Source organism: Hemibagrus wyckioides, linkage group LG01 (genome assembly GCF_019097595.1).
Source record: "Hemibagrus wyckioides isolate EC202008001 linkage group LG01, SWU_Hwy_1.0, whole genome shotgun sequence".
Taxonomy (NCBI): domain Eukaryota; kingdom Metazoa; phylum Chordata; class Actinopteri; order Siluriformes; family Bagridae; genus Hemibagrus; species Hemibagrus wyckioides.
Window position 1 is genome coordinate 31,030,945 of NC_080710.1, and position 27,002 is coordinate 31,057,946.

At 43.9% G+C, this 27,002-nt stretch overlaps 1 protein-coding gene across 7 annotated transcripts in view; it reads right to left on the reverse strand.

Annotated features, from left to right (window-relative positions):
* Positions 1-27,002, reverse strand: part of kmt2ca (lysine (K)-specific methyltransferase 2Ca) — a 199,228-nt gene that overhangs the window by 2,486 nt on the left and 169,740 nt on the right. For 5 of the 7 annotated variants that reach the window (XM_058395324.1, XM_058395335.1, XM_058395317.1 and 2 more), the window contains 24 exons: positions 24,966-26,804; positions 24,547-24,881; positions 22,639-24,410; positions 22,043-22,148; positions 21,155-21,221; positions 21,008-21,071; positions 20,664-20,896; positions 18,469-20,091; positions 18,062-18,265; positions 17,210-17,374; positions 16,967-17,108; positions 16,161-16,308; positions 15,837-16,012; positions 14,293-14,429; positions 13,451-13,703; positions 12,808-12,944; positions 11,398-11,496; positions 10,118-11,270; positions 8,671-8,807; positions 8,402-8,544; positions 2,037-2,214; positions 1,823-1,939; positions 1,656-1,729; positions 486-594 (listed from right to left, as the gene is read on the reverse strand). In XM_058395324.1, coding sequence (XP_058251307.1) covers positions 486-594; positions 1,656-1,729; positions 1,823-1,939; positions 2,037-2,214; positions 8,402-8,544; positions 8,671-8,807; positions 10,118-11,270; positions 11,398-11,496; positions 12,808-12,944; positions 13,451-13,703; positions 14,293-14,429; positions 15,837-16,012; positions 16,161-16,308; positions 16,967-17,108; positions 17,210-17,374; positions 18,062-18,265; positions 18,469-20,091; positions 20,664-20,896; positions 21,008-21,071; positions 21,155-21,221; positions 22,043-22,148; positions 22,639-24,410; positions 24,547-24,881; positions 24,966-26,804 — 9,411 coding nt within the window. The remainder of the gene's footprint in view (positions 1-485; positions 595-1,655; positions 1,730-1,822; positions 1,940-2,036; positions 2,215-8,401; positions 8,545-8,670; positions 8,808-10,117; positions 11,271-11,397; positions 11,497-12,807; positions 12,945-13,450; positions 13,704-14,292; positions 14,430-15,836; positions 16,013-16,160; positions 16,309-16,966; positions 17,109-17,209; positions 17,375-18,061; positions 18,266-18,468; positions 20,092-20,663; positions 20,897-21,007; positions 21,072-21,154; positions 21,222-22,042; positions 22,149-22,638; positions 24,411-24,546; positions 24,882-24,965; positions 26,805-27,002) is intronic. The other 2 variants (XM_058395298.1, XM_058395309.1) reach the window with 2 other exon arrangements.

A 27,002-nucleotide genomic window follows, 5' to 3' on the forward strand; every position in this document is an offset into this window, starting at 1 on the left:
GAGTTTGGATGAGAGAAGATCGCCAAAAAGGGGGCCAAAACTTTTAGACAAGCGCTTGAACACGTACAGTGACCGGTCCAAGACAAGCTCGAGTACCAAAAAACGTAACTGCGTGTACAATTAGTGAGAAAATTCGGAGAAGACCGAATCTTATGCTTTTATGTGCTGCATCCCGTCACCATAGCAACCTGATTCGTATTGGGATCATTTTGCAGTTCATGTTTAAAGTTTGATAAATAAAGAAGATTAAAATAAAGCATAAGACTCTGATCACGTAAAATACTAACTTGGAGAAGAAGGAGGATCTTTTAGTTTTAGGGATTTAGAGATTATTCTAAGCAAGAATATAATGATCAGAAGAACAAATAAAGTGACAGAAGGAGGATTTGATGCTGGAGGCTCTTTGGAAGATAATCACTATCACTTTCTTCCTTAAACAGGAAGTGTTAAGAATATTTCTTTTTTTCCTGTTCCAGCAGCCGTACCTCCTCCCCACGCTGTATCCTGCGGTTGGAGCTGATGATGATTTTGTGGCCTCTCTCGAAGGTCACGGCCTCGGCTATGCAGTTGGGAGCGCAGGAGTGGTTAATGTATCTGAGAGGAGAAAGGAGGAGATACGCAAGAAATCAGAACTTCTCCCAGATTTATACGAAAGTTTTAACGCGAGAATCGAAATCGAATTCGGTTCAGAAACAATAAGATTTAATGGACACTGTCTCAAAGCAGCTTTACAGAATAGAAGAAATACAGAACAAAAAGCTGAAGATTTTAAGTTAAGTAGTCTGTATGTGTCACACGTACACAGATCAGGCATAACATTATGACCACCTGCCTAATATTGGTGTTGGTGCTGCCAGAACAGTCCTGACCCGTCCTGCACTGTGTATTCTGACCCCTTTCTATCAGAACCAGCATTAACTTCTTCAGCAGTTTGATCAACAGTAGCTCGCCTGTTGGATCGGATCACACGGGCCGGCCTTCACTCCCCACGTGCATCATTGAGCCTTGACCAACCATGACCCTGTCTCCGGTTCACCACTGTTCCTTCCTTGGACCACTTTTGATAGATACTGACCACTGCAGACCGGGAACACCCCACAAGAGCTGCAGTTTTGGAGATGCTCTGATCCAGTGGTCTAGCCATCACAATTTGGTCCTTCGTCAAACTCGCTCAAATCCTTACACTTGTCCATTTTTCCTGCTTCTAACATCAACTTTGAGGACAAAATGTTCACTTGCTGCGTAATATATCCCACCCACTAACAGGTGCCATGATGAGGAGATCATCAGTCTTATTCACGGCACCTGTCACTGGTCATAATGTTATGCCTGATCGGTGTACATTACTGCACAGTGAAATTCTTCCTTCACATATCCTATCCTTGGAGGTTGGGGGTCATAGCGCAGTGTCGGCCATGGTACAGTGCCCCTGGAGCAAGAAGGGGGGTTGGGGGCCTTGCTCAAGGGCCCAGCAGTGGCAGTTTAGCAACTCTGATCAACTAAGAGCCTTAACCACTTGAGCTACCACCACCTCCATTTAATACTAAACTTATGTCCATAATGAAGTCTGAGGCGAAAAAACTAAAACACCACCTTCTGACCAATCAGAATTCAGAACCCGAGCGTTAGAGTAAATAAAGTGCTGATGTTCTTACCGCGCAGGTCCTCCTGTTATGGTGGCGTCTATTACATGCTCACTGTCGATGCGGAACATGTAAACTCCACGGTTCTTAAATAAAAACACACAATTTAAATACATGAAAATAAATATATTAATACATTAAAACACGACTCCCTTTAAAGATGAAAAGTTTCTAGGTACCTGTGATTCGTACATCTTCTCTTTGCGGTTTGCGACCTCGTTACGGATGATGGTACCGATGTATTCGATCACCATGGTGTATTTCTCAATGTCGCGAGCAGCGTACAGCCCCAAGCCCTGAATATAAAAAATAAATAATAAATTATTCTACTTTCTAAAGAAAAATGATCAGCATGAAGCTACGACCCGGTGTCTGGTATCTGGTGGCTCGTACCTGGATGCGCGAGCGAGCGAGGTAGACGTTGGACTTCCACTCGGCTTTCATGCGTCGGTACTGAAAGGACTTGGAGTGCACAAACTGCTTACTGTAGGGGGCACCGGCGCCGAGCTCGGCCGGGCTGCCACCGGTCTGCAGGGCTTTAGCGGAGCAGCTGCTGGTCAGTGTGTGAGGCCTACAGGAGAGTACACACACACACACACACACACACGCCATCATTCCAGTGCTTAAATACTATACACTCACCTGAGAGCAACAAGACCATAAGCATTCAGGTCAGAATAAACCCGGAGTGTTTAACTGCAATCTGTACTGCTGACATGACTGTACACACTATACACAACTACACACACTATACACAACTACACACACTATACACAATAATACACAACTACACACACTATACACAATAATACACAACTATAAACAATAATACACAACTATAAACAATAATACACAACTATACACAATAATACACAACTAAACACACCATACACAACAATACATGACTATACACACTATACACAACTACACACAACCATACACAACCATACACAACTATACACAACTATACACACCCATACACGACCATACACAACTATACACGACCATACACAACCATACATGACCATACACAACTATACACAACTATACACGACTATACACAACCATACACAACCATACACGACCATACACGACCATACACGACCATACACGACCATACACAACTATACACGACCATACACGACCATACACAACTATACACAACCAATACACAACCATACACAACCAATACACAACCATACACGACTATACACAACCATACACAACCATACACAACCATACACAACTATACACGACTATACACAACCATACATGACTATACACAACCAATACACAACCATACACGACTATACACAACCATACACGACTATACACAACCAATACACAACCATACACGACTACACACAACCATACACGACTATACACAACCAATACACAACCATACACGACTACACACAACCATACACGACTATACACAACCATACACGACTATACACAACTACACACAACCATACATGACTATACACAACTACACACAACCATACATGACTATACACAACTACACACAACCATACACGACTATAGACAACTACACACAACCATACATGACTATACACAACCATACACAACTACACACAACCATACACGACTACACACAACCATACACGACTATACACAACCATACACGACTATACACAACTACACACAACCATACACGACTACACACAACCATACACAACCATACACGACCATACACAACTATACACAACCATACACGACTATACACAACCAATACACAACCATACACGACTATACACAACCATACACGACTATACACAACCAATACACAACCATACACGACTACACACAACCATACACGACTATACACAACCATACACGACTATACACAACTACACACAACCATACATGACTATACACAACTACACACAACCATACACGACTATAGACAACTACACACAACCATACACGACTATACACAACCATACACAACTACACACAACCATACACGACTATACACAACCATACACAACCATACACGACCATACACAACTATGCACGACCATACACAACTATACACGACCATACACAACCATACACGACTACACACAACCATACACGACCATACACGACCATACACAACTATACACAACCATACACAACCATACACAACCATACACAACCATACACGACCATACACAACTATGCACGACCATACACAACTATACACGACCATACACAACCATACACGACTACACACAACCATACACGACTACACACGACCATACACGACCATACACAACTATACACGACTATACACAACCATACATGACTACACACGACCATACATGACTACACACGACCATACACAACTATACACGACTATACACAACCAATACACAACCATACACGACTATACACAACCATACATGACCATACACAACTATACACGACTATACACAACCATACACGACTATACACAACCAATACACAACCATACACGACTATACACAACCAATACACAACCATACACGACTATACACAACCAATACACAACCATACACGACTACACACAACCATACACGACTATACACAACCATACACAACTACACACAACCATACACGACTACACACAACCATACACGACTACACACAACCATACACGACTACACACAACCATACACGACTATACACAACCATACACGACTATACACAACCATACACGACTATACACAACCATACACGACTATACACAACTACACACAACCATACACGACTATACACAACCATACACAACTACACACAACCATACACGACTACACACAACCATACACGACTACACACAACCATACACAACTACACACAACCATACACGACTACACACAACCATACACGACTACACACAACCATACATGACTATACACACTATACACGACTACACACAACCCTACATGACTATACACACTATACACGACTACACACAACTACACACAACAATACATGACTATAGTGTGTATCATCGTGTAGTTGTGTATAGTGCGTATAGTCATGTATTGTTGTGTATGGTTGTGTGTAGTTGTTTATAGTATGTATCATCGTGTAGTTGTGTATAGTGCATATAAACAACTACACACAACCATACACAACTACACACAACTATACACAAGATGCACTGTACACAATCATGCACAACAATACACGACCATACACAACTATACACGACCATACACAACTATACACGACCATACACAACTATACACGACCATACACAACTATACATGACTATACACAACTATACACGACCATACACAACTATACATGACTATACACAACTATACACGACCATACACAACTATACACGACCATAGACGACTATACACGACCATAGACGACTATACACGACTACACACGACCATACACGACTACACACGACCATACACAACTATACACAACCATACACGACTATACACCACCATACACGACTATACACGACCATACACGACCATACACGACTACACACGACCATACACGACTACACACGACCATACACAACCATACACGACTACACACGACCATACACGACCATACACGACTACACACGACCATACACGACCATACACGACTACACACGACTACACACGACCATACACGACCATACACGACTACACACGACCATACACAACTATACACGACTACACACGACCATACACAACTATACACGACTACACACGACTATACACGACCATACACGACCATACACAACTATACATGACTACACACGACCATACACAACTATACACGACTACACACGACTATACACGACCATACACGACCATACACAACTATACACGACTACACACGACCATACACAACTATACACGACTATACACAACCATACACAACTATACACGACTATACACGACCATACACAACTATACACGACTACACACGACTATACACGACCATACACGACCATACACAACTATACACGACTACACACGACCATACACAACTATACACGACTATACACAACCATACACAACTATACACGACTACACACGACCATACACGACTACACACGACCATACACGACTATACACGACTACACACGACCATACACGACTATACACGACCATACACACGACCATACACAACTATACACGACTACACACGACCATACACGACCACACACGACCATACACGACCATACACGACTATACACGACCATACACGACCATACACGACCATACACGACCATACACGACTATACACGACTACACACGACCATACACGACTACACACGACTACACACGACCATACACGACTATACACGACCATACACAACCATACACGACTATACACGACCATACACAACTACACACGACCATACACAACTATACACGACTACACACGACCATACACAACTATACACGACTACACACGACCATACACAACTATACACGACTACACACGACCATACACAACCATACACGACCATACACACGACCATACACAACTATACACGACTACACACGACCATACACAACTATACACGACTATACACAACTATACACGACCATACACAACTATACACGACTACACACGACTATACACGACCATACACGACTACACACGACTACACACGACTACACACGACCATACACAACCATACACGACTATACACAACCATACACGACTATACACGACTACACACGACCACACACGACCATACACGACTACACACGACCACACACGACCATACACGACTACACACAACTATACACGACTACACACGACTATACACGACTACACACGACCATACACGACTACACACGACCATACACAACTATACACGACTACACACGACTATACACGACCATACACGACTATACACGACTACACACGACTACACACGACCATACACGACTACACACGACCATACACACTACACACGACCATACACACTACACACGACCATACACAACCATACACAACTACACATGACTATACACAACTATACACGACTATACACGACCACACAACTATACACGACCATACACGACTACACACGACCATACACACGACCATACACAACTATACACACGACCATACACGACCATACACAAGCATACACGACTACACACGACCATACACAACAATACACGACTACACACGACCATACACAACCATACACGACTACACACGACCATACACGACCATACACAACAATACACGACTACACACGACCATACACAACAATACACGACTATACACGACCATACACGACCATACACAACTATACATGACTATACACAACCATACACGACTATACACAACCATACATGACTATACACAACAAGTCACTCTATACATGACTATACATGACAACACAACCATATATGCCTATACACACTATACACAACTACATATGACGATACATGACTACACACAACACACACTATACACGACTATACACAACAATACACACTATGTTGTTGTTGATCTTTAGGTTGCTCCCTATGTTTGTCCACACAACTTGACCAACTTGACCTGACGCAACCCTCCCATTTTTATCCAGGGTTGGGACCGGCACTGCATCCAGTGGCTGGGGTTTGGGCACTGGCTGGGAATCGAACCCAGGCCTTCTGCATGTTAGGCGAGAAACCTACCATTGAGCCACCAGTGCCCACATGACTATACACACTATACACAACCATATGTGACTATACACACTATACACAACCATATGTGACTATACACACAATACACAACCATATGTGGCTATACACACAATACACAACCATATATAACAAGGCACACTATACACAACCATATATGACTATATACACTATACATGTCAAAACTCACTATGCTTGGCAATACATGACTACACCCATCCATACACACTATACATTGCTATACACACTCACACACACACAACAATACACAACATACACACTATTCATGACTATACAACATACACAACTACACACGACTATAAATCTACACATGACTGAATTGTGACCTTTAACCTTTTAACGATGAAACGGTGCTTTTAACGATGCACACCTGCTCTGAACTTTTTTTTAATTTTTCATCTCTTTTCTTCAGAACCTCTCTTTCTGATCTGTCCATCTCTCTCCTGCCTGATGAGCTGACCATTAAATTACCTAAATGGATCTGATGCTAGTTCACGGTTTAAAGCTGCAGTTCTTCTGAAACCCTCAGCTCAGTCCGCGGAAATATTTTGCTGGATCTGAATCCGGCTCCCTCCGTTGGCTGACCCCTGACCCAAACGATGATCCATCACGTCTCTCTCAAGCATCGCTGCTGCGTGAGTAAGACCATGAATGGCATAAACTGAGATTATCCTGACAAGGAGTTGATCCGTGTATGATATAATCCCGGGTTTTGGATCTACACGAAGCCAGGGAATGGTGAGGAAGCAGACACAGCTCTGGCATGAGCTTCAATGCTTATTTGTAAGCGTGGCTGAGAAGACTAGATCTTGCTTCTACACAAATCACTACCGCAATAACTACAAATCTCTGAGACAACTTTCCAGTTCTGTCAAATTTGTGTGGGTTTACTTTTCAGTGTATGCACCTCGTATAAATGACATCTCTGGATGACTCACGGAAGGACACAATACTGAACATTACCAAGCCTGAGTACTTGGGTGTAGATGCGGGCAGACATGCAAGAAGCCCATGGAAGGGAAAAAAAAGTAGAACAAAAGGAAAAATTAGGAAATAAAAGCTCTAAATCCTACAGAATACCTTAACACACACCTCTTGACATGTGTGCAAGCCTTTGGTTCGGATCGAGCGCATCCTGAGGGATTGATGGCCAGGGGCAGCTCCATCAGAGGATTACGACCGTAACGGAACGTGTAGCTGGTACATGCCTCCACTCCCGGCAACTGAAACACAGATCAGAAATAATCGAAAAATAAGGTAGACATACATATATACATCCATCAGGCATAACATTATGACTTTTTCAGGTCAGTAAATGTGTGTAACTTGAGCATGTTTGTGTTTCATACCGATTCCACAATCCTGGTGACCGCAGATACGGTCAGTCCGAACAGATCTTCTCCCTTCAGGTAGACGGGGAACAGTTTAAGGGTTCCTGTCTCGTTCCTCTTCTCGGCCACCGGCTCCAGGACTTTATCCCACACTCCTGCACAAAGGACAATCACAGAAAACTAACCACCAAGATCTTTTTATCCATGGAATACATATTTTTGGAAGATTTTTCTGTTGCAAAATGTATTTAAGTGTCATTATAGACGATAGATGTTTTCAGAGATATTCCTCAAATGTACTTTCCAGTATGTCCACTGGATCTAGCCATTCCCAACACACGTTCCCAGCCCTGGTCATGGAGAACCTTGTCCTTGTCCTGCACATTTTCCCAGCTCTAACACGCCCACTTGAACGTGTTAATTAGCTGATTAGTTGAATCAGAGACAGTACCGTAATGTGCATGACATGGGATATTCATAAACACAGAGTTGGAAACCCATGATTTACAGCATCTCTTTACATTTTCCCCCACAATTCGCCCCACCTCCAGGCAGAACAGAAGCATATGTACTGTATGAATAGAAAAGTATTAGTCTGACTGAGGGAAGAGAAAGACTCATCAATGGGTGTGCTAAAATCGCTAATCTTTGACTGCTCAAACCTACGACTTGAGCAAAGCCTGATACCTTTAACAATGTTCCAAGGATAAGGAGAGAGGAGGATTCTGGATGAAGGACACAAAGGTGCTTCCTAAATAAATGGATGCATGGATGGCGATTAACGTGATCTGCTTTTAAAACCAGGCTAGGATGATGAGTAGAATCTTGTAAAACATCAACATTTTAGTGCTTTCATGTGCCATTAGTAGACAGACGCTCACTAATGAAGGATTTAATAAAGGATTATTCAGTGTGTAATTAATGTTCTGTTCAGACCGATCTATTTTACGGTTAAAAGCCAGGAAACGTCAATAAATAAATTCACTCAAGTTGCTTTGAGTTGATTCGGCAGTGAACAAGGACGATTCATTTGTTAAATACATTTGCTCTCGATTGCTTGTTTTTTTTTTCGTATCCTTCTTCCACTTTCTGAGAGGGAGGAGCTAAAACAAGCAAGGAAAGAAAACGAGGATGATAATTGCAGTGCACTTGCCAGACCACAGAGGGCGCTACAGATTGCCATTTTAAAATATGGTACGTGATTGCAAGAATTACTAGATTAACGTACTGCAAAAATTCTGCTGGAAGCATCAAACAAATGAAATGCAAATGAATCCCAGTGGCATATATATGTAAATACACCACTATAAACAAATGTATTTGCATGATTAGTGTTGGAGGTTTATTATTAGGCCCACGATCAAGATTACATTTAGTTATTAAAGTAATACACGTCCCCAGATTGCGATTTCATACGTTCGTCACCAGAGATCTATGAAATGTGAGAAATCTTTGAGGTACTTACCTTTAGGAGAGGAACCAGTCAACACCAGGTCCTCGTATCCTTGCTCCACTACACGGATGGTGAATTCCGGTGTGCCATCCTTCTCGTCGATAGAGCACAGGTAGCGGCAGCGGCGGTTGGCATACCGCATGCTCCAGTAGATCCGAGTGGCCTCGTAGCCGATGGGGAAGATGGCAGCGGGAGAGTGGAAGGCTTCCATCTGCTGTGGCAGGAGCTGCCCGACTGAATGAAATACCAGGCTGCCAACACGGAAAGTGTGTTCCCGCTCGCCACGTTGCATCATGCTGGCGATCTGACGTGACTCGTCACGCTGTACATAAACACGGCGGTACACTGTGAAGCAGCGTAGCTCGTGGTCCAGTCCTCCGAACATGCCACCCCCGGCACCATTTCCCGTACGGGGTTTGTGCAAGTGGCAAAGCATGGTCTTGTCTTTGAAGAAGGTACACTGAGCCTTGAGCGCACAGGTGAAGTGGTACGCGTTGGTGCAGCGTAGTCGGTGGCAGCCGCTGGTCGCTCCTGTGCGCTGGCAGTAGGCACAGCGAATGCTTAGGCCACGTCGTAGTGCCATCTCCACGTTGATAAGCGCACCCGCTTGGGTCTCATAGACCTCGGTGGACCAGAGCGCGCAATTCAAGTGCACCCACAAGTCCAGGTCAAGGTTTAGTAGTCGAGCGGGTCCATCTGTGAGGCCATCACCCTCCTCGTGACAAAAGCAGCAGCGTCGCTGGTCTTTGGGCAGTGGTTCTGGTCGCAGCGAAGCATCCAGCCTTTTCAGCAGCTCTTCCAACTCGTCCTGACTGTGCATCTGCAGCTTTCCTTTGGGAACCACAATATGGATGCTCCACCTGCGCCAACGCAGCCCTTTCCAGCGCTTTGCAGAATGGTAGCGTGGTTCATCTGCTCCATTGTGGACGGCCCGGGGCCGAGGCTTCAGTTTGACCGTGACCTTCAGGGCTTCCGGCTTGGTCTCAGCTTTCTGTATCTCAGAGAAAATGGATGGGAAAGTGATGGGAGGGGTGGATGGTGGAGACTGCTTGGGCTGCATCTGGACCAGACAGTGGACGTCCAGGGTGGACATGTTGTTGCTGTATTGGTGGAGAACTCTGGGTGGGGATTTCTCTTCAGAGTCAGGTATCATGGGTGCGTTCATCTGAGAAATGAGTAGAGGCAAAGCTCAGTGTCAAACCATTATTTAAGCGCATTATAATTATTTTATGAAATTAGTAAGACCCCCTAGTCTTGTAATGCCATACTTAGTGCAATCTACCATGGCTCACCTTGCTGTCTACAGGTTTATTCTGCATGATGGATGAGAAGAGAACAAGGCAGTTGCGGCTGCAGAAAACCGTGTTGCCCTCAGCCCAAACCTGGCCCTCCTGTAGAGAGAACACATGTCAGGCCAGTCACCTCATATGCTCTAGGGAAGCTGGGAAATGGTGCTGCACGCCTGACACTTCCCACCTTCCCACTACATCGCCTCAAATCATTATTAGAGAACGGCTCACTTAAACGGCAGACATCAAAGGCTCTTTTATGTCACACCCTATAGTGATGCCAAAAGTCCTTAATAAAACGTTTCTCCAGAGTCATTGGAGAGACACCTACATCAAAGTCACCTGCTCATTTGAATGACCACAAATTTTGCAAATGAACCGGTTTGTAGATTCAGGCAACTCTCACACTTCCCACACCCACACACACAGAGGAATTGTAGCATAAAAGATTTTCTTTCTCCATTGAGACTGGTTTAACATAATTTGGTAGATATTTCTGTCTCCATGAGAGGAGCTGGAAAGTGGGATCACTCACTGAAGAGCTCTATGGCCTCCAGTCTAAAACACTAATGGTGGCCATTTAGTTACCCAGGCTCCACACAGCCATGAGAAAACAGTCCAGACCTCCACTCGTGTTACACATATAATCTTTCAAACCTTTGGGGAACGAGAGGCTCCATGACTCAACCGGAGAGTCGTAATACAGCCTATACGGTGAGATCAGGTTTTCTGAATCACTAAGCAGCCCTGGCCATGCTCAATAGGTTGAGCTGACCAAATAATCCATCTCAATTTAATTCAACTCGTATAGCACTTTTAACAACAGACATGTTTTATCATACAGAACTCCAGGTATAGGTAGATTAATAGCACTTTTATAAATGCAGTGTTTAGTCTGGAACCCTGGTGTGTTTTCCTTCTCAGTACGGTTCACATTCGGTCCAAAACGACCGGTCCGGGAGCGTCTGAGCGAGGTGATCTCGGTCTGCATCCTGCTCAATTCTCATGTGTGGTTTGATTGCAGAGAATACGATTAGACTCGCCTGAATTGATCTAAATGCAGGAGTGAACAAACATTTCACGTTTTTTTTCTTCTCCATGTAAGCTACAAAAATTTGTTTTCTTTGTAAAATGACAAAACTAGAAAAACATTCCGTGCAGCATTTTCACTCTGCAATTTTCGCTCTGATTCGAACTCCAGGTGTGGAAGTGTCCGTATATTCCTCACAAACAAGCCAGAGGTGACCAGTAAGGAGTGGGACAACATGAAGAAGAAACGTTCAGAGGACTTTTAAAGATCACAACAGGTGAAGAAAATGTGTGTGCATGAATAATTACACGAATTACATCCCCTATAAGCATGGATAAGCACAAGATTACAGAATTACACATTACTCCAGTTTATATCTCTACCTGTTTATCACTGGGGTCTTTGGTGGACCTGCGGACTCCGTTTCCCAAAACTACCACTTTACACTGGGCGCACCACTGCAGTTTTCTCCCCGGGCTGCTTCCATCCATGTGATATTCTGGTCTGATCGCACCTGGACCTGGTAAGCAAGGAGACACAAAAATCAACTGTAAAAAATCTGTTTAAAAACCCCCAAAAAAGACAAAATTACTACACGAAGAAGCTGAAACAATTTCCTAAATAACACAGAAAGAGGAAGGTTAAAGTGACTGTCTGCAGGGCAAGTCTACAATTATTACAGGCTTTTGTTAACATCTCAGATCACATACATGATCAATAATAAAGTGTCTGAAGGGAAAAAAAAAGAGCTTTCTCTTGCTAGACACTGCCCCACCAAGCAATCATGAGTAATCTTGAAATCCATTGGCTTTTATAAACGACACGGGAAAACTTACCATGTGCAGTCCTTTTTAAAATAATAAAAGAAATAAAGACTTCTAGCTACTAGGAAGAGCCTGTGATTCACACACCACTTGAGAGAAACCTAATTTGAAGCAGTTAAACCCCGTAATTGTGATTATTGACAAGTGCAATCAATATCTGCAATTTCTCTTGAGAGTCTGCAGTCGGTGTAAGTTCACTCACCGGCGCTGGTGTTTGGTGTGAAGTGCTGAGTCGAGGGCATCATTCCTGGAGGTCTGGAGAACCTCATGGCAGACTGGGGGAACAGGGCGGCCGGGCGAGGGTCGAGGCCTTGCGCCGGAGGGACTTTGAGGCTTGCTAGCATGGCCAGGGAGTTGCGTGGCTCTGGACTCTCTCTGGTATGAGATACCTCATAGTTGGCAGGGACAGGGACGCAAAGCAAGTTGGACACCGCCGCCATCACTCCCTGGATGTTCTAAACGTACAAGCAGACACGGAACATTGGTTTTCCAGATGTTTGCTTATGCCTGATAAACACAGGGTCTTCTAAACCACAAATATCTCCCATTACGCCAAGAATAAACGTGCAGTACTTTACTGACAATGAGTGTGAAAGCTAAAGGAAACGAATCAAACATGCTTTAGTTTACATTCTGATACAAGAGACAGAGCTGTAGAGCTGCTATATGTTCTGGAGATGTTTTAAACAAAATGCTTTATATTTAGCTTTTCATGTGTCTGTATCTTTGACCAAAACAGTCTTATGAGAACGTTTTCACCTGTACCTGAACCAGTATGTTCCTTTTTGGTTCGCTGAACCGTGTGTAAAGAAGCAGCAAAGAAGCACGATGAATGATTAAACGAAAACGGACTAATAACGCATGAAAGCACGCATACAAATACAATTCCTTTTAGCACCGAATGAGCCCTTTTCCGAAAGCACTAATTCTTTTCAGACAGTTAATTACAGTCAATTAAACCCAATTTGTATTGCGATAAGCCTCAAAAGTGTTGTAGATGACTAAGTAAAAATATTGATTATTTAAATAGAAATAAAATCTTACCTCCGCCGCGGCTCGATTGAGCGTGAGCGATACGGACATCAGCCCCGCCTTGGAGCAGGAGGAGGACGGATCAAACTGAGAGCCGAAGAAATTGCCCTGGGGTTCTTTCTTCACCTCCCACTGCATTACTTCAGTGCCTGCATCAATCAATGAGTCTCAGTCAGTGAGGAACTTTCAACAGAACTGGAACATTTAAATGTGAAGACACATGCACATGTTAATTAAAAACAACCTCATAGCAACTACTGAGATTTTCAGAGTATGATGGAAGATCTAACAAGGTGATGGTTTTATGGTATCACAGAACTCATTGATGAAGCTGGTCGTAAAAATGAACGGAAATTGATTTTTTATGACTACATATTTGTGCATCCTTGTGTATATGTATAACAAAAAACAAACAAAAGGAAACAAAACACTGCAAAGTGGAAAATGGAGGCTCAAGTGGATAAGCAGAACCAGAAGGTTGACCAGGTGGTCACCTAGCTCCACTGATGGGCACCTGAGCAAAGCCCTTAACCCTCTCTGGTCCGGGGGTGCTGTATCATAGCTGCCCCTACGCTCTGACCCCAACTTCCTCAGCTGGGATATGCGAAGAAAAGACTTCCACTGTGCTGTAATGTATGTGTGGTGATGATAAAGGCTTCTTCTTCAAAACCACCAAACAAGACTTCTTTTTGCTTTGTGCCACACATTTCACACCCTCCTGACTTTTTTCTTTGCTACTGTAAATTATAATACAAGAGAGTAGATCCACAGAGTTGTCCACGGTTTACCCAAAAGATTGCAGTGAAGTGAGGAAGATGTTTCGGGTGATCAATAAACTGAAAATGTCAACAGTGAAGTAAACGATTGCGCATCGTGACCAACCATGAATCTGTGAGACTGTAAATAGTGTTAACACAAACACTTCCAGATACTTTCACTACCTTGTTAGATATGGATCCTGATTCTGGAACAAAACCGAGACAGTGGGAGGGTCTCAATCTGCTCTCTAGCTCCCTAGGTGGTGAATCAGTGTATGGTGTACACGAACTGGGGCCCTGCTAAGAATATTGAAGACAGTTTGAGGTGACTTAACCCCAATTTCCTTATCACTTGTCACTGTAGATCAGGGGTGTCCAATCTTACCTGTAAAGGGCCTGTGAGAGTACAGGTTTTCATTCCAATCAAGCAGGAAGCACACCTGACTCCGCCTGTTTAATCAACTGATCTTTGCTTTCAATAAAATCTGGCGTGGCTTCTGCTTGGTTGGAATGAAAACGTGACGCACACTGGCCCTTCGCGGATACGATTGGACATCCCTGCTGTAGATCGTAGGCTAGCTAGTCGATTATGGATAAACTGTATATCCAGTTTAAACGTTGCATGCTCTTGTAGACAAAGTTGAATCGCATCTCCAGGGGTAGATAAACATGTCAAGCTAACTGTATTACCACCAACGATCTCTGCTACCAAGTTCCAAGCTTGATTCTTTCTTCTTAATACAGACAGACAGAAAGATAGACAGACAGACAGACGGACAGATAATACAGTAAAGTGACCTTTCCCGCTGGCACTGGGCAGCATCGGGATGGTAGGAGATGGTGCAGGTGATGGAGGCTCCTCCTTTACTAGAGACAGATCCGGGTATCTGCTGATCTCAATGCCGGTGACACTCTCCGGAGACGAGGAGGGGACGAAGCTGTCCGGGGTGTCCCTGTCACAATGGTCCTGGCCACTTTATTACAAAAAAAGAAAAAAAAGAAAAAAAAATCATGGTAAGCATGCACAAAATGTGACCATAAGGATCAAGTATTATATTCGTGCTTCAAATAGAACTGACTACACTGATGTAGAAATTCCAAAGCCGGCCACTCAAGTCTTACCGGAGCTCCTCCTGATTGGTGTGTGGAGGTGTTGGCAAAGAGGCAGGCACATCAACAGTCTTGGGTCCCTGAGAAATGGCCTGAGACAGGAGGTCGTCCTCTTTTTTGAACGGCGTCGGAAGCTGCTTTGGCCCTAAGTTTTTGGACACTGAGGACAACCAAGTGCAAAAAGATTCAACTACAGAGATATTTAATGCAACATTATTTTACAGCATCTATACGTCTGAGTCTAAATTACGGGTGGTGGTAGCTCAAGTGGTTAAGGCTCTGGGTGGTTGATCAGAAAATCTGGGTCTGAGCCCCAGCACCACCAAGCTGCTACTGTTGGGCCCTTGAGCAAGGCCATCAACCCCTCTCTACTCCAGGGGTGCTGCATCATGGCTGACCCTGTGCTCTGACCCCCAACCTCTAAGGATGGGATATGTGAAGAAAGAATTGCACTGTGCTGTAATGTATATGTGACAAAGTCCACTTAACTTTTATCACTACTGCAAGCTTTCTGTACATTTCACACCACTATGTAACTATCCAATACCTTCACACTTTTTTAGACATGTTTAGATGAAGACAGCTCAATATCCAACAGGATTTTCACAAAAAGCCCCAGCAAAAAAACATTTACATAACATTTTGGTAAAAATCCACATCTGGTTTCTTAAAGACATACTCAAGCTTTAACGCAAAACATAGACACAAAAATCCAGCCATAGGAACAGATGATGGAATTTCCCAGACAGCTACTCTTCCAATATATAAAATATTTTCACTGAATAAACGAATGAACTAAATCTCTAACAGTTTTTTACCATCATGCCCACTGATAACACCAGCCTTCCTGGCGAGCTCTTCTGCTGTGGCGAAACCATTCACCATCTTCTGCCTCACTACAGGAGGCGGGGTAGGAGGCAGAGAGGCAGGGGGTGTTGGTGGATTGCTCAGGTTGTTTTGCTGTACAGAAATGTACAAAATGCTAAATGTTTTTTTCTTTCGCATTCAATTCATTTAAAAATAAAAAAATGTTCACTATATATCTGATCGCAGCAGCAGACCTTATAGATGAGCTGGGAGTAGTAGTCTGAAACCCCGTCCAGTGACGCACTGCCAAATGACCCCGAGAGCCTGTTCTCTCCATTCAGCTCCCTGCTGCCGTACGGAAGGAAGTGGGCAAAGTTCACGCCAATCAGGGGCTCCATGAGGGGCAACAGGGACAGCTGCTGAAATGGAAAAGGAAAATGACTTGAAGAATCTAATAAATATCAATATGAAACCATAAAAGGACATCAATTATGAAAGAACTGACCAGTCCAGATAAAAAGATATCTGCTTTTAAGGGTACAAACAATAAAAGAGAACTCTCTTCCTCAAACAGTTCACCGCTTTGAATAAAAATAATCTCCAAATGCAAAAATGAACCTTAAGTAAAACACAATACACATCATATTTTTAAAGCCTGGATTGAAAAGCCTAAATGTAGAACTAAATAGGAGAGAAACTGCACATTGATCATCATATATAGCACACGTGTCCCCATATCCACCAGGGTGTGAAAGCACTCATGAAATGGTAATCATTGTTAATGCAAGCGCACTGAATGTTCATTTAAAACCCTGTTTAGGCCTTTCAAGAACTCTGTCTAATGCATTCTGCTCACACCTATCCATGCCAGCACTGCAATTAAGACTTAATGAAAGTAATTACTCCTTGAGATGACTGTAATTAAAGAGGTACATTTACAGGAGAAAAAAAAAAAAAAAAAGAAAATCAACATTCTGTATAATTTAAGACTCGTTCAACTTCGGGACATTTACACCTGTGGTGCATTACAGAAAACCGCCTTTACAAGAGAAAGTTTTGATGAGTAAAGAATAGAAATGTATAGTTAGTAGAGTGCAGATCTTCACCTGTTTGAGTTGAGTTAGCGTATCGGTGGTAGGATACAAGACTTGACGATCCTCCTGCTCTTTCTTTCTTTTCTTCCAGCGAGACTGAGGTTTATCAGCCCCGATCTTTGGTGTTCTCTTATTGCGCTGTTTTTTCTTGCCCTGGTCTGGTAGAGAAGGCTGTAGAGAATCCATATTTCTAGCCAACTGGCTATTTACACCTTCCTGCAAAACACAGGAACAAAGTGGTTAACAGACTTGCATGAAACTGTTTAATCTTCAAAATATCTTGAACACTACATTTTGACAATTCATAGAGAATTAGAGATTTTTTTTATCCATTCATGTTTGATCGGAAAAGATCGGTTTTATGGTGCATTTCAAAGTTTTAGAGGATTGAGATAAGTGTTTATACATTTTGTTCTTACCACACACTCAGTAGGGCTCATCTTGACAGAGCCCTTGTTTTCAGCCACTCCTTCTTCCTCTGATCGCAGGCCATCACTGGATGTCTGGTGTGTTTGGGTTGTGGCTGAGGGTGGTGGTGTGTCCTTGTTATTCAGCAGGTGTTTAAGAAGTTCGTTCCCAGACTCGCCTTTGGTACTGTGTGCTGGACTTTGTTCAGCGATGTTTGGGGTCTCCTCGACCTTTACCATGCCTGCTGCTCCTGATCCTAACGCCCCTTCAGTCCCCTGGCACTCACTCATGTCCATCTTCTCCTGCTTGATTTCCTGCAGTATATCAAAAACTCCTCGTTCAGTCTCTGAACCCACACTAGACTGGCGCCTGAGCAGATTCCCACTGCCGGACAGCTGCCTCTCCAGTTCTGACGAAGAAGGCAGGCCGGACATAGAGCACAAGGAATTGGAGAGCTCAGAGGAGTCCTGATCTCCCTGTAGGGCAGTGCTGCGTGTTGGGGTGGAAGATGTGTCTGAAACACATGGGGTCAGAGGGGCAGTGAGGTCGGAATGAGGTGTGGAAGGTGTTTTCACTGAATCTGCATCGTCGTCTTTCTTCTTTTTCCGATTCCTCTTTTTCTTGCATTTCTCCTCTGGGATGATGTTGGAGTATAATTGTATGAGAGACTGGCCAGACCCAGGGTAATTAGGAGGCAGTGGTGTGGCTGACTCCATGCCAAACAGAGGGCCTTCACTTCCGCCTTGGGGCATTGTTGGTGGTCGAGGTTGACCTGGCACGAAGTTGAGTCCATGCATCATTGGATTCTTCGGCCGGAAATTTGGCCCCATGTCCTGGCCTGGAAAAGCACCACTTGCAGTTATGGGTCGTCGCACCCCACCCTGCACGAAGGCTGGACCGGGGCCCCCAAAGTCTAGAGGTGTACCACCCTGCTGGGGGAACATTGATCCCATCTGCTGTGGCTGCTGAGGTCTGGCAGACTGCATGAAGTCTTGGGGCAGGTCGGTATTGTAAAAGGGCATGTGGGCCAGGCTGTCTCGGCTAGCATCTGGAGCCATGCCTGCATCCTGTTGCTCCATCTCCAGACGCTGAAGAGCCCTCTGTCTTTCTACCTCTTGCATCAGCTGCACCCGCTGTCTCTCTTGTTGCTCCCGCAGTCGCTCGCGGCGCTCCCGCTCCTGGAAGCCCTCACTGAATGGGTTATTGTCATCAAACTTTACGTGAGGGGTGGCACCTCCAACCCCATGACCGACAGGCACACCACCAGGCTGGCCAGGTGGCACCATAGCAGGTGGTTGCTGGGCCTGTGGTGGCTGACCTGGGTTGGCTGGTGGCATCTGAGGAGGTATGTGAGATGGTATTCTGGATCCTCCAATTGGTCCGGGGCCACCCGGGTGCCAGCCAGGCATGTTAGTTATGCGGTTAGGGTTTGGTTGACCTGGATGTGACTGCATTGGACCCATCATAGGCTGGCCCATATGGAGTCCACCAGGCATCATGCCAGGGGGTTGGGCTGGCATTCCTGGCATAGCCTGCATTGGAGTCATCATGGAGGACTGCATACTGCGCTGCTGCTGCTGCTTGACGCGGTACTCCTCAATAAGCTCAGCGTGCTCCTTCTGCTGCTTGCGGATCTAGGAAGTCGGGGTAACAAGGAAATTGAGATTTAATGAGCATATGAAATCTGCATCCTGCATGAGCAAACTAAATAGTTTTTAGCTGATGATTTTGCATTTTCCAAACATTATAAAGCAACAAAGGATGCAATCTGGAGTCACAGGAAACGGCAGAATTGTGAAGGCTACACATCCATCACCTCACTTGTCTGGGCAGGGACCAGTTTATAAAGATCGACCACTTCAATTAAATTGTTGAAATGGAAAGAGGAGCGGTGAAGCGTGTGGTTTCGTAAATGTAAGCCAAAAGACCAATGAAAAAGCTTATGCTAATCTGTCTTAAGAGGACCTGAGAGAGAGTATGGATTTCACCTCACCTGTTTCGATGATGAATGTTAATGTTTTAAAGCACAAAGCATGAGTCAAAACAGCTTAAATTCCTCAAACAGCTTTACATAGCAAGATCTAAATAAATCTAAATTTATATAACTATAGAAATATAAATTAAAACTGAAGGGTGGCTATTACTTTCTTGGAAATAAATATACTAAATCCAGTGAAAAAGTTTAAAACTGTGCTAGCTTCTCTACCTGTTCCAGTTGCTTCTGAACCACGCTCTGCTGTTCGGTCACGTGTTTCAGCTGCTCCGCATCTTCCTCTGGGAACTCACGGCCTGCCTTTTTAGCTGTGCGCTGTTTTGCTGAGAGGGCTTTTTTCGATTTCCTGTGGGCACCAATCTGTTCTTCCAAAAACTTCTGCTGCATTTGAAGAAGCTGCTGAGTTTCTTGAAGCCACTCCTCATATTGCTTTTTCTGAGCTTCGTCTGAAAAGAGGGTTGTCAAATACAACAAAGTCATTAATATTAAGAAAAACACATCACAAAATAAACACCTAGACAATCTTGGCCTGTTAAGACAAATCAGCAAACACTTACTGACAAATCCAGGTCCAAAATTTGGAGGGTTTGGCCTCGTCAGCTGAGGGATTAGCTTCCCATCCTAAAATGAAAGGGGTGTTAGTGGCTGAGCAGGATGCAATACTACAAGTGAAAACATAACAAAACACAGGCTTGTGCTTGTACCTGTCCAAAAGCATGCTGAGGGAACCCGAGTGCATCTGGTCCATGTGCTCCGGGCATCTGTTGCATTCTGTCCCAAAAGAGACAAAACATATGATGCAACATTTTCTTTATAAACTACTACCATTGTAAAAATGTAGCTCTGACAAGAAATCTCTAAAGTAAACAACAACAACAACAACAAAAAACCCTTAAACATCATTACATTACATACACCAAGAGTTTACATACATGAAGGCTAAACACATTAAACTCCACACATTTCATGGTACCATATACTTCTTGCCAATTAGGGTATCTCCATAAAAGGCAATTTCAAATTAATAAGCCAGATTTATTTCAGTTTTTTTTTTTTTTTTTTTTTTTTTAACTATATCAGATTTTTAATGGATCAAAAATTTATATCGAATAAAACACTTGGGGTTGCCTTCCACCAGCTTCTCAACACTTTGTCTTAGTCTTTTTGTCCATTTCTCCATACAGAACTGGTAGAACTCAGGTTTGTGGAGCTGCTTGCCCTGACATTCGTATTTCCCCCGCAAATTTTCTACAAGGTTCAGGTCAGTTGTTCACTTTCACTTTGTTGTCTTTAAGCTACTTGTTATAAATCTTCAAGGTTTGTGAAAGTATTTCTAGACAATCATCCATTCTGAAGTAAACCAACCCCTTCTCCAGCAAAATATCCCCACAACATGAAGCCATCATGAGGGTGATTCACAGTTGGAAGGTTCCCTCATGATTTAAGGTTGGAGTTCCTCAGATGTGCTTCATTTAACTCGATTACAACAACTGGCCAATCGAAAGATTCTAAAAGTCATTGCATCGATTTCTGGTAGATATAATGTAAATGTCTGGCCTCAACTGATCAGATTTTTATGAAGGGTTATTTACCTGACCATGGGTGGCATACCCATGCTATTCTGTGCCATCACTTTATTAATCCCTTTTAGGGCCACCATCTTGGCCTTCATGATCGGGTCTGTAATAGCATCAAAGTCTAAACACACAGGAAAAAAAACAAGGCAGTTAATTGAATTGGCAACATTTTAAAAGTTTATAATTGATCATTTAAAACATCTTAAGGATAGAAACATGATCTACTTAAAAGTAAAAGGGTAATTAAACCAAAAATGCATTTGAAATAGATTTCATGTGTTGGCCACATTCGACAGCTAAAGCACCTTCCAATAGATTATATACATCCTCCACAAATTTCTTTAAAAATAGCATGAAAAATTCACTTCATTGTATCATCACATGAATTTATATATAAAGCTACAGTAAAATATGTAAAAACATTGAGACTTGTGTTCTAATAAGCTAACACAACAGAGATTCCAGTATATCTGACCAGGTGGTTAAGGTGGTATTTTATCAGCATACAATGCATGACATGACCAGGTGTAAATGAAGTCTTCACTGAATGGGACTGACTTACATGTTAATGAATAATTAATTTTAAAACAGTAATAGTATGAGAGCCTTACCAATATTTGGGAAAAATGGGTCATTAGAGCGTTGGCGAATCATAGCCTGCATCTGCCTTTGTTGTTGCTGCTCCTGCCTCTCCTGATCCAAGAGATCTTGAAGAAGAAGGGGTTGCTCATCTAAGAGCAGTGGCCTGTTCGACTGGTTCTGCTGTATTTTTGCGCCTTGCTGCCCTATGGACCCTTGCGGATACATCACCTGTTGGGCCTGTGGATGGAGCGTGTGGGGGACAGGTTGCTGGCCACCTAGCATGGGCAGGTTTATATCCACGTTCTGGCCTGGTGAAGCTGCAAATCCTTGGACTGGCAACTGCTGACTACCAACTGGCAAAGTATTTGGGTTTCCCAGTTGCGCTCCATGAGCGAGTGATTCATCCATTCTGTGTCCCACTGTCATTGTAGGGTTCAGCCCATGGTCTTTGTTTTGTCCCTGCATCATCATACCCATGTTGGGCTGAAGTTCTGGACCATGGCTAGCCTGAACAAGATTTCCCTGGTGAGGAGGTCCCACAGGGCTGATCCCAGAGTCATCTAGTTTCTCTTTGGTTAAAAGGCTTGAGAGCACTGGAGCAGACCCAGAAGGGACCCCAGCACCTGACAAGCCAATCTGCTGAGGTGATCCCTCAAAAAGTCTAGACATATCTCCTTGGCTATTTTTACTGTCCAGAGGGATGTTGTCACCAACAGGGTGGTCCTCGCTGATGAGTGAATCCTGTTTGATCTCTGTTTTTATAGTCCTCGTCAAAAGATTACCAGCGCTTTCCACTTCTAGTTTCTCTTCTTGTTTGCCACGAGAAGGCAGCTCAACATCCTCTGATTTATTCACGATTTGAGGAGATTTCTTCTCAGACAGCACCTTCTGAAGTACAGAGGTTTCCCCATGATCATCCTCTATAGGGTCACTCAGATCTAGATCCTCATTGAACATATCCTTCTTGTCCTCAAGATTCAGCTCAGGATCAGCATAAGCAAGGAGGTCAAACTTCCCAGATTCAATGAAATCGTCAAGATGTAGGTCATTTGTTTCCAAATCTATATCCTTGCCATCGTCTGCATCAAGGTTTAAATTTTCCAAATCATCATCAACCAAATCTTTAACCTCTACATCCTCAAGGTCCTTCACTGCAGAGTCATCTGCATCTAACTTTTCCTCTATTCCATCACCACAAGGCAATGGGATCTCTTCTGTTGGGCCCGGGACTGTCCCAGTGAGAAGTGTTGGTTGGGTAGAATTAAGTGCTTCACTGCTAACTGAATGAGTGATTGCAGCTGACAGTGGAGGATGTTGTTGTGGATTCTCAGGCATGTTTGCTTGTGGATGCAAATTCTCCAAGCTTGCTGAAATCTGCAAGTGCCCAACAGATCCTTGCTGTGGTTGACCCATCATTGGAGTCAAAGGCCTTGGAACCTGGTTCCCAGGAAAGGCCATATTTTGACCTCCTATCAAGCTGGTAGAAGATCTCTGAGCATTATTTGGATGGTCCAAGATGTTGGGTGGCAGAAATGGTAGCCTCACTCTATTTTCTGGTGCCCTGTGTCGTAGCTCAATAAATGGCTGGCCCATTATGTTGTGTTGTTGCACTGGAAGGCCACGTGGTGGAAAGTGTTGGGGAGGGCCCATTTGAGGGTTGCTTCCCATTGATCTACCTAGATCAACTGACAGAGACCTTCTCATCTGGGGTGGTATATTATCCACCACTGGTCCACCTTGCATTTGGTGGGGTGGGCGCAGGAATGACTCCTGACCTGCTGCACCAGACGGAAAACCAAATCTGTGGGGGAAAATAAACAACATAAGACACAAAATTTAGAGAATTGCAAGAAAAAAAAAGAAGGAAAAAGAATTATTATTTCATAACCTTGAATGCCCAAAATTCGATGTATTTCATACTACAAAAAAGACCTCACCTAGGCCCTTGTGGTCTTATGACCATATTGCTCATATCCCTGGAAAACTGAGGCCGTGGACAATGAGCCTCTTCGGGAAGTGGTGCCCTTTGATCACCAGGGAAAGGTCCAGGAAATCTTTGATCTCCATGCATTAGTGGAGCTCTGATAGTTCCAGGATATGGGGGTGGAGGGCGTCCTAAAAACATGTCGCTTGGTGGTACAGAATCCTCCTGTGACCAGTGCAAGGGAGTGCCAGGTGTAGGAGTACCGGTAGCCTCTTGAAGCCCTTTCTCTTGCCTGATCGCACTCTTTTGTTGCTGTTGTTTTAGGATCAGCTGGCGTAATCTCAGACGCTAAGGACAGAAAAAAAACATATAATAAGAAAAAAGCATAAATTAGCATCAAATAGCTAAATGTATTTAATCATAAGATTTTACCTGTTTAAGTTTTTCCTCCGTTTCCCCTAGTGGTGGTTGCATTGGGTTCTGAGCATCAGACGAGATGCTTGTAGTTGGAGCCAGCCTTTCACCTGACTGTGTACATGGGGTCATAGGTACTTGCTCAAAGGGGTCATGTATAGGGGTTTGATTAGTATTAGTCTGTGGCAAGGAGAAGGTTTCCTCTGAAATGCCATGATGTTTGGGGGTTTGAGAACCTGCTGGATGAGCAAATGGATCAGTCATCCTGTTTTGAGCCTGATGGCTAAATGGATCAGAGGTATGAACCATAGGGCTTGGCCTTGGGGTTCCAGGAGGTTGAGCAAATGGGTCAGTGAGAACTGGTCTTGGTGTTCCAGGTGGTTGATCATATGGATCTGATTTTGTGGGCCGAGGTGTTCCAGCAACCTGTGTGTATGCTTCTGCATTTCTCTGATTACCTGGGGATTTAGAGTATCTTTCTCCTGCAGCTGGTCTTGGCGTACCTGGCATTTGGGCATATGGATCCATACTGTGAGATGGAGACTGTCTGCAGCTAGATGACTGTGACTGAGAAAACTGTTCTACAGGTCGAGGTGTAGAAGTAGGTACTGAAAATGGATCAGAATGTGGCCTTGGAGTACCAGGAGGCTGGGCACAGGGATCATGAGGTCGGGGAGTACCAGGAGGCTGAGAATAAGGATCAGCCATTTGTGAAGAGTAGTCTGGCCTAGGTGTAGATGGTGCCTGTGCATACGGATCCCTTGGAGGATGCCTGGTCATTGGCATAGGTTGTGTGAAGTGACCTCCTGGACCCTGACGCATCATTCTGCCATCAGTGCTGAAAGCATCTCCCATTGAAGGATGAGGAGTTAGAGGTTGATGTGCATAAGGATCGGTTTGCTGACCTTGAGGAAAGCCATCTGATGATCCACGTCTCATGCTTAGCTGACCTGTACTGAAGGAGTCTTGGGAAGGATGTGAGGGAGGCATGGGGGTTTTAAAAAGTGGTACAGAGCCAGCTTCATTGCTTCCAGGAATGGGTGAAGGCAGCGGCCTTGAGTATGGGTCAGACAGCACAACACGTGGAGGTGTTCGCTGGTATGTCTCCACTCTCTGGTTTGGCCTGATGAAATCTCCAGATGTAGTATTAGCCAGCATGTATCTACCCTGTTGTTGCTGAAGATGCTGCTGCTGCTCTGACCCAGGCCTGGGGGGACCAAGGGGTTTCACAAATGGGTCTGCAGGCCTGGGTGTGTCTGGTGGCTTTGAATAAATGTCAACATTCGCAGACGTTGGTGAACCAAAGGACTCATGGGCTGGAGAGGGCCTGCCCCTTTCCTGCATGTCAGATATTGAGCCTCTATGAGGTGTACTTGATCCCGATGGTTGAGGTCGAGGTGTACCTGCCATTTTAGCATATGGATCCCAAGGAGAAGATGGACGGGACCCTGATGAACCTGGAGAAAACATCTGAGGAGACTGAGGCTGAGATGATGATCCTTGTGGGTACTGAGTATCCTGTGTGGGAGTTTTTGCTGCTGCTGATGGGGGTGGCAGTTGGGGACGCAAAAACACATCGTCTGAAGATGAACTGGACGTTGGTGTCCCAGGAAGCTGAGGCCTCACAAAAGTATCCTTGATTGTCGTTGGCTGTAAAGGGGATGTGTTGCCTCCATTCGGGGGCTGAGGTGTCATGGGACTTTTATTCCCATTATTTGCAGTATCTCCACTTGACTGGCCACTGAACTGTTGCTGCTGCTGTTGCTGTTGTTGAAGTTGCTGCTGTTCATTTTTAACCTGCTCAAGCTTCTGAGTGGCTTCAATCTTCGCCTGCTGTTTGCTCTTTTGTCTCATTTGCTGCCATGGAAACCAGAAAGCAAATGAAACACTTCAGTTGATGAAGCAATTACAACGCATTTAATTTTGTTTTATATTTATCTAATGCCAAAAAATGCTTTTTTTTTTTTCCTTTTTCCTTAAATAAGTTTTGAGCATTTAAAAAATGAATTGTTAAAACATGCAGGGAAAATGTTAATGTGTATAACAATATCACGA